Source organism: Xenopus laevis, chromosome 4L (assembly GCF_017654675.1).
Source record: "Xenopus laevis strain J_2021 chromosome 4L, Xenopus_laevis_v10.1, whole genome shotgun sequence".
NCBI lineage: Eukaryota > Metazoa > Chordata > Amphibia > Anura > Pipidae > Xenopus > Xenopus laevis.
In genome coordinates, this window is record NC_054377.1 from 120,711,405 (window position 1) to 120,720,920 (window position 9,516).

Here is a 9,516-nt window from a genome sequence, read left to right on the forward strand (position 1 = left end):
AGGAACACTGCTGTGAAACTGAGCAGCACATAAACAAAATCATGGCAAGGTGTTATTCGTATCAAAACTCTTGCACCCAAGGGGTTAAGCTGTCAACGTGGCAGTATAACCAGAACCAAACGCTTCTGTGTGTTGCGGGCATCTTTAAAAACACCAATAAAATACTGCCTGATGGAAATTAATATATTTTTCCAATATATGCTGGAAAGGAGCAGAGAAATTAATCTTTATACATTCCAACAGAATAGCTTACATGTGCAACAATGCCCTGAGGTTCATAGCAGCGGTACTTTATTACAGTGAATTGTCTCTTTAGTATAATGCAAATGACTGCCTATACTTTCCGTAAATCTATCCATGATAATCAGCCTACAATCTCTCCCAGGGACGGAAATACCTTAATATTAAGGATACTGCAGAACTACATCTCCCACCATACCTTCTACTGAACGCCTGCTGGAGATTAAGGTGTTTCAAGGTCCACGTGCCAATCCCTACTTTAACCCCTTTCCTGCTTGTTCACTTTAATATACCAAATTACTCGTAAAGTATTATATAGCAGTTTTCAATGACCCTGTCTCTCCATACGAACAAAGGCAAAGCACAACCTTCTGGAACTAAAATGTTGGAAGAGTTGAAGAATGATTTTACAATGAAATAAGCAAAAAATAAATAAATACAGCCAGGAATACACATTTTGGCAATTTTATTTTGAAATTGATAATTACAAAGGATTGAGTTTGTTAAATTCTATTCTACAAAGCAAAACACATGAATAAAATATTTCTATTTGTATTTCATGGCCACTTGTCACTTGCTTGATTACCTCCCTCTCACTGCTACAGAAATAAATGTTATGGTTCACTACTTACTGAACATTTTCAGCACAAATGATACTGAAAAGGATTAACTGCACCATTCACAACGTATGTGAATGTAGCTCAATACCGTCAAAGCTGAGATGACAAGTACAAATATAGTCTTCAGTTGGAAGATCTATGCATTTCTTAATAACTCATTATAAGAGACCTTTTGCAATGGTGAGAGCAATCAAAATGCTGTTGGAAAATTATCAAAATCTTAAAGGCATTGCACTTGCTGCTACATATCATAAGTACAGTTAGTAATTCATTTCTGAACAAACATTTGTATGTTTACAAGAAAATAAAATCATGTGTGAATATAAGAAGAGTTCAAACGTACAGAGGGAGTGATCCATAGCCTGTCTAGCAAAAAAAGTGCTCAACAGTCCACAGCTGATTTAATCTTACAAGAAAAAACCTACAAAAATGTGAATAAAGTAGACAATAACAAAACAAATTGTACTACGAATCATATTTTAAACTACCATTTAAATATTAAGTTATAAGCAACTTTTTAGGGTTAAGATAATCTGATTTATGACAATAATGTAGCACTTTATGTTCACAGGCCACAATCACATTGAACAAAACTTAAAGATATCAATGTAAGTAGATCTATAAGTGAGCCAAGCTATGTGCACTTAATGATATTGTTAAAGCTTGTCCTAAAATGACTTAGTGGCCAGGAACCCCACAAGATCAATGAAAATGTTATGCCACGTTTTGAAACTTCTTCCTTGGGAGAAAATGACTATTTTTTTTTCACACAAAAATAATAATTAAAATGAAGCAGTTAAATCTTGCTTAATTCCCCTAGTGCAGGCAAAGTCAAATACATAAATTGGTCTTGGGAATTGCAGGGAAGCTGATCATCATTATAAAGTTGCACTGGAAAAAAAGTGAAGGTTATAAAACTATGTACACAAGTTGTTAGGAGCTGTCCAGAGACTGCAGGAGCTTTACTTCTTCCGTCCAGATTTCTTTGGGCTGGCTTTTGCCTTTGGTTTGGAAGGCTTGGCCTTCTTTGCCTTGGATGCCCACACTGGCTTGGCTCTGACGGTTTTTGTCTTTTTAGCTTTTCTGGGAGAAGGTGCAGGCTTTTTCTTAGGTGCTTTCTTCACTTTCTTCTCTGCCACTTTAGGTTTCTTGGCCTTGGCAGGAGACTTTGCAGCTTTTTTGGGCTTGGCAGCTTTTTTGGGTGAAACTGCTTTTTTAATTTCCTTCTTAGGCTTCTTTGCTGGTTTCTTGACCTCATCTGCCTTGGCTAACCGGAATGATCCAGAGGCTCCAACTCCTTTGGTCTGTTTGAGGGTGCCAGAAGTCACCAATCTTTTAATAGACAGTTTGATTTGTGAATCTGCATTCTCGCCAACTGTATAGTTGTTTTTAATGTACTTCTGGATTGACTGACGTGATGAACCGGAGCGACTCTTCTCTGCTTGCACAGCATCCAATATCATGTCAGAGTACTTAGGATGGTCTGTTGATTTCTTTGATGCCTTTGATCGCCTAGGTTTGGCAGCTGGAGCGGAATTCTCTGTCATTGTTAACCTTCGGTTCAGGTGTAGTCTCAAGAATGAAACTTGCAGTGCAGCAGGAGCTATTTTCCAAGGCAAGGCTTTCCCCAGCAACCTGTCAGCAAGATGCAAAGAGGCTGGTTACTCAGGTTGGAATTCAATGGACAATAGGAGCCCGGTAACAAAGTTCTCAGAGATGGCTAGAGTGACCTTTCCAAATTCAGTCAGTTCTCTCACTGCAGTTCTCCAAATAGTCAAGTTATTCTATATTTGGCTTTTGTGCCTGAGTGTTTGGAGTTTGCACCTGTTTCCTCGTCAGTTGAGGATATGTTCTAGAATAGTCAAGCCCTGACTCGCAATGGCTTCTTTGTGTGTGAGAATTTGTGAGCAGAGCAGGCTTCCCTTTCCTTCTTTGAAGGATCCCGTCACTGCAGCGCACTGTTTGTTTGCTTTGTGGAGCTATCGCTCGGTGACAGCCACACTCTCTAGACTCCTCAGCACCTTCCCTCCCTCTGTTTGCCCCTCCCGCCGGTTCCCGCCTTTTATTTGCTGGGGTCGGACCGAGTTGAGGACTAGCGGCTGCAGGCGGGATGAGGCAGACATGGCGCCGCTCCGCAACTATCTGTGTTTCTTCCTGAACACATAGTGCCCATTCCTTACTTCCCTGTAGGCTCCGACGCCTCCCTACCTATAGACTCCAGAAGCTCAGTCTCTGATCTCTCATCCCTCCGCGTCTCTCAGTTGCCGGAGCCCCCGAAGCCTTCGGGAGAGCCCCGAAAACAGCCGAGCTATTGCACGAACCACACACATTTCGTCCTTTGTGCCCCTCGAGTGCCGGACCCTGGTGACCCCCTTGGGGTGAGAGTCGGGCAGGGGTTAGCTGAATCCCTGATCTTGAGGTGGAGGTCATGAAGTCTCCGCTCAGCCCACTCCTGCCCTAACTGGGGTGCCCTAAAGCGACCCCAACTAACACAGGGATCTTGGAGCTTAGTGTGTCCATCAGGGAGAGGTGGGAGGATCTGGAGCCCTCCTGGGGGACCCGTCAACAACACGGGGGGTCCCCCATAACAGTGTGACAGTAACACCCCAAATTTCCCTATTTCTGCCCATTGCAATGGCACTTGGCAAATGATTAACGAAACTTTTCAGCTCACTTTTGTCTACAGTTTGATAGCTCCATTGACTGTGCTGGGAGCAGGAGTGCAGAAGAGGGGCACAAATGGTGACCCTAATGTAATGTCACGTGCTAATGCCCCCCTCACAAACCTACCCGGGAATTTATTAACCCTCGCTTTGCCAATTGCCCAGCTTTCTGTCAGCAGCTAATGCTTCAGTTTAGCAGAGTTGTTTACTTGGCTGGCGCTGCTGAGGGAGAAGCTTTGTTGTCTCTGTGGCCACAGTGCACCCCACATTCACAGGATCACAGGCCATACCCAATAAACCCCACTATGTTTCAGGGGATCACGTGTTACAAAGACTTGTAATTGTTTCTGTTGTGGCTCAGCTAGGCTTCTGGGCAGCAAATGGAAGTCACTGGAGCTATCAAAGCCCCCCTCAACCTCCAGCCATTTCCATTTAAAGTGGGCCCACACATATTCAATTGTTTTACGTGCTTCACTCCATAATGTGTCTTGTTTTGTCAGGGTGTAACGCCCCCAAAATGTCAACGGGGGTCAGAAGAGGACAATGCATATTGTGTGTGTGATTCTATGTGTCAGTTTGGTTTGCTCTGTACACACTCAGGTGCAGCAGGGATCCCTACTGGGTGCTCTTTTAACCCCTTCCTCTGTCATTTGTGTGTATTGCTAAGTACTTGACACGCCTGTGGTGGTGGGAAATGATCTCAATTCACCCCCCTCAAAACAAATAAAGGATGCGGGATTTTAATCCGAGACTCTCTGCTTCCATTACACAAAGGGAGATTAATCAGATTTTAAAGATCTTCAACCCTCGAATTGCTTTGCCAAGAGCATTGCAGCTCGAATCGCCATCTTGCTGAAGGGAGTTGTTATTTCCATCTCCCCCTTCTCTCTCTCTCTTTCTCTCTCTCTCTGTGTGAAAACAAACGGGCAAGTTTTAATTTTGCTGCTGGAAAACCGTTTTGCTTTGCACAGCCACACGGTGTAAAAATGTTGTCTCTGTTAAGAGAAAAACTAGATCTGCCCTATGTAAACAATAGTCTGAGAAGAATTTATACGTCTGCCCAGCTCCCTCCCAGGAAGGTATCTTGTCTCTTCACGTTTCCATCTCTTGTAGACCTTGAACAGATTGCTTTCCTTTCTGTAATGATCATTTATTTGCATTTATTATAATGATACTGACAGGATTAGTTCATGCTTGTGACTGCAGGGGTGTTTTTTCGCCCCTCATAAACTCTTAAGTGCAGTGGGTAAACATTACCTGCGCTATACACTATTATTTATTAACTCTACACCCTCTGCATGTGATCGCAGGCAAAAGTTCACTTCCCACAAGGTTTTATGAGGTGCGTGATATGCAAAATAAGGACAGGGATGGATCTACGCTGCATGCAGGATTTACATGTATCCTCTTTATGAGCTAACAGGATTAACCCTTACATAGGGGATGGTTTTGTACAGAATATCTTGGTACCTAAAGGGATACTGTCATTGGAAACATTTTTTTTCAAAACACATCAGTTAATAGTGCTGCTCCAGCAGAATTCTGCACTGGAATCCATTTCTCAAAATAGCAAACAGATTTTTTTATATTCAATTTTGAAATCTGACATGGGGCTAGACATATTGGCAGTGTCCCAGGTGCCCTTAGGTCATGTGACTTGTGCCTGCACTTTAGGAGAGAAATGCTTTCTGGCAGGCTTAGATCTACCAGGCAGCTGTTATTTTAGTGAGCTGCTATCTGGTTACCTTCCCATTGTTCTTTTGTTTGGCTGCTGGGGGGGGGGGAAGGGAGGGGGTGATATCACTCCAACTTGCAGTACAGCAGTAAAGAGTGATTGAAGTTTATCAGAGCACAAGTCACATGACCAGGGGCAGCTGGGAAATTGAGAATATGTCTAGCCCCATGTCAGATTTCAAAATTGAATATAAAAAAATCAGTTTGCTCTTTTGAGAAATGGATTTCAGTGCGGAATTCTGCTGGCGCAGCATTATTTACTGATTCATTTTGAAAAAACTGTTTTTTCCCATGACAGTATCCCTTTAACACACGATAACAGTTGCCTGGTAGATCTAAGAACAGCACTCAATACTAAAATCCAGGTCCCACTGTGACACATTCAGTTACATTGAGTAGGAGAAACAACAGCCTGCCAGAAGCAGTTTCATCCTAAAGTGCTGGCTCATTCTGAAAGCACATGACCAGGCAAAATGACCTGAGATGGCTGCCTAAACTCCAATATTACAACAAAAAAAATGCACTTGCTGGTTCAGGAATTACATTTTATATTGCAGAGTGAATTATTTGCAGTGTAATTTAGAAATAAAAACTACATCATAAAAATCATGACAGAATCCCTTTAACTATATCACAAAAGGGGATGGGGGTAAATAAAGAATATTTCTACCACATTCAAAATAGCTGGAAATACAATTTACAAAATCTATTCAAAATAAAAGGATATTTGCTAACATACAGCTTTTTCAGGGGACTCTGTTTTATTGTATTATGAACACAGAAAAATGCACAATGTTGCGTTATAAAAACACTATATAACAGCTTTGCTAAAATGCTGGTGGGTACAGTCAGGCAGAATGAAACAGAATCCAATAGCTTGTGAGTTTAGGTGTGCTCAAACCTGTATCACAAACATGCGCCAAATGCACAAAAAAAAAACCACCTGTGTCATAAGAACACAAAGGCAAAATATACCCTATTTATAAGGAACATTTATGTTTATTGCCATAAAAAATATATTAGTGTAGGTTTTTCTGCTATGTGCTCACAAGTGTATTTATTAAAACACCAAAATCCCCTTTAAAAACAACCAGTGCCGTGGTCCCCTTTTGTGGCAGAAAATACAGAACTAACCACACTTCCAAGTGGTAAAGGAGTAAAATCATACACACATATATATAGTATTCTGCAGGAAAAGTGCACTGATACCCAAATTAAAATAGTATACAATGCTTGTGTAAGGTTTTGAGCCTACGCTAGGTAGATGGACCAATGTTGTCCAGAAAATGAACTAGTAAATAGTAGCCACACTGGCATGTATGCAATAAATTTGTTCTGCCAACACTGAAGGCTAAAACACACTTATCCACTTGATTAGGAAAATAAGCTTGAAACAAGCATATCTTATCTAGCGGAAGTGGGAAGAGGCTTCAGCCACACTCGTTACTGATATTATCTACATGTGCCAATGAAGGCATCAGCTAAACAGGTGGCCCTTGAAGGGCCCAGAGACCCACCCTCCCATGGGCTAATAATAAGACTGATACTACTATATCTTGTATCACTTACTGGTTCTTTTTGTATGTACAGTAAAAGTGTACATATCCATATATTGTACAGCACTGTGGAATATGTTGGTGCTTTATGAATATATGTTAATTTACCAGTAGAGATGTCGCGAACTGTTCGCCGGCGAACTTGTTCGCGCGAACATCGGGTGTTCGCGCTCGCCGGAAGTTCGCGAACGTCGCGCGACGTTCGCCATTTTGGGTTCGCCATTGTTGGCGCTTTTTTTGCCCTCTCACCCCAGACCAGCAGGTACATGGCAGCCAATCAGGAAGCTCTCCCCTGGACCACTCCCCTTCCCTATAAAAAACCGAAGCCCTGCAGCGTTTTTTTCACTCTGCCTGTGTGTGCTGAAGAGATAGTGTAGGGAGAGAGCTGCTGCCTGTTAGTGATTTCAGGGACAGTTGAAAGTTTGCTGGCTAGTAATCGTTTTGATACTGCTCTGTTATTGGAGGGACAGAAGTCTGCAGGGGTTTGAGGGACATTTAAGCTTAGGTAGCTTTGCTGGCTAGTAATCTACCTTCTACTGCAGTGCTCTGTATGTAGCTGCAGTGGGCAGCTGTCCTGCTTCTGATCTCATCTGCTGACTGCTGCAATAACAGTAGTCCTTGTAAGGACTGCTTTTATTTATTTTTTTGTTGTTTTACTACTACTACTACTACTACTATAAGAGCCCAGTGCTATTAGTCTAGCAGTGTTGGGGAGTGGGACTGGTGTGCTAATCTGCTGCTCCTAGTAGTTCAGCAGCACCAACTTTAATTTTTTTTTTTTAATATTCATTTTTTTTTATTTTACTTTTTTTTATTTTACTACCGCTGTAGTAGTGTATAAGTTGACCTTTTAGGCATTATTTGCCCTGTAGGCTTTATTTGCACACTGTTTTCTTCAACCCGCCATCTAGCTGTGTGACCTTGTTCACATTCTGTCTAAATATCCATAATATTACCGTCTCCAGAAAAAACACCGGAGTGACTTTTTTCAAGCAGCCATAATATATTTTACGTAATCCGTATCCACCGCTGTAGTAGTGTATACGTTGACCTTGTAGGCATTATTTGCACAGTGTTTTCTTCAACCCGCCATCTAGCTGTGTGAGCTTGTTCACATTTTGTCTAAATATTGATAATATTATCGTCTCTAGAAAAACCACTTGAGTTACTTTTTTTCAAGCAGCATTCATATATTTTACGTAATCCGTATCCACCGCTGTAGTAGTGTATACGTTGACCTTGTAGGCATTATTTGCACACTGTTTTCTTCAACCCGCCATCTAGCTGTGTGACCTTGTTCACATTCTGTCTAAATATCCATAATATTACCGTCTCCAGAAAAACACCGGAGTGACTTTTTTCAAGCAGCCATAATATATTTTACGTAATCCGTATCCACCGCTGTAGTAGTGTATACGTTGACCTTGTAGGCATTATTTGCACACTGTTTTCTTCAACCCGCCATCTAGCTGTGTGACCTTGTTCACATTCTGTCTAAATATCCATAATATTACCGTCTCCAGAAAAAACACCGGAGTGACTTTTTTCAAGCAGCCATAATATATTTTACGTAATCCGTATCCACCGCTGTAGTAGTGTATACGTTGACCTTGTAGGCATTATTTGCACACTGTTTTCTTCAACCCGCCATCTAGCTGTGTGACCTTGTTCACATTCTGTCTAAATATCCATAATATTACCGTCTCCAGAAAAAACACCGGAGTGACTTTTTTCAAGCAGCCATAATATATTTTACGTAATCCGTATCCACCGCTGTAGTAGTGTATACGTTGACCTTGTAGGCATTATTTGCACAGTGTTTTCTTCAACCCGCCATCTAGCTGTGTGAGCTTGTTCACATTTTGTCTAAATATTGATAATATTATCGTCTCTAGAAAAACCACTTGAGTTACTTTTTTTCAAGCAGCATTCATATATTTTACGTAATCCGTATCCACCGCTGTAGTAGTGTATACGTTGACCTTGTAGGCATTATTTGCACACTGTTTTCTTCAACCCGCCATCTAGCTGTGTGACCTTGTTCACATTCTGTCTAAATATCCATAATATTACCGTCTCCAGAAAAAACACCGGAGTGACTTTTTTCAAGCAGCCATAATATATTTTACGTAATCCGTATCCACCGCTGTAGTAGTGTATACGTTGACCTTGTAGGCATTATTTGCACACTGTTTTCTTCAACCCGCCATCTAGCTGTGTGACATTGTTCACATTCTGTCTAAATATCCATAATATTACCGTCTCTAGAAAAACCACTTGAGTTACTTTTTTTCAAGCAGCATTCATATATTTTACGTAATCCGTATCCACCGCTGTAGTAGTGTATACGTTGACCTTGTAGGCATTATTTGCACACTGTTTTCTTCAACCCGCCATCTAGCTGTGTGTATTATCGTTTCCAGAAAAACCAACTGAGTTTTTGTTGTTGTTGTTGTTTTTTTAAAAATAATGCCAGGCAAAGGCAGGCCGCCACGCAGAGGCCGTGCTAGGGGCCGTGCTGCTATGCAATCCTGTGGCCCTAGCAAATTGCCCAGTTTTAAAAAGCCAATGACCCTGAACTCCCAAAATGCTGAAGAGGTAGTTGACTGGCTTACACAGCACACCCCATCCTCTACCGTTTCTAACTTTACCACAACATCCTCCTCATCCTCCACTGCTATGGCCACCCCACGTAACACTTCC

At 41.6% G+C, this 9,516-nt stretch overlaps 1 protein-coding gene across 1 annotated transcript; it reads right to left on the reverse strand.

The window, feature by feature from the left end:
- Positions 1-691: 691 nt before the first annotated feature.
- On the reverse strand, positions 692-2,886 carry h1-0.L (H1 histone family member 0 L homeolog). The gene is given in 1 exon segment (NM_001089228.1): positions 692-2,886. A coding segment is annotated over 1 exon segment (585 nt). The 5' UTR covers positions 2,408-2,886; the 3' UTR covers positions 692-1,822.
- Positions 2,887-9,516: the final 6,630 nt, after the last annotated feature.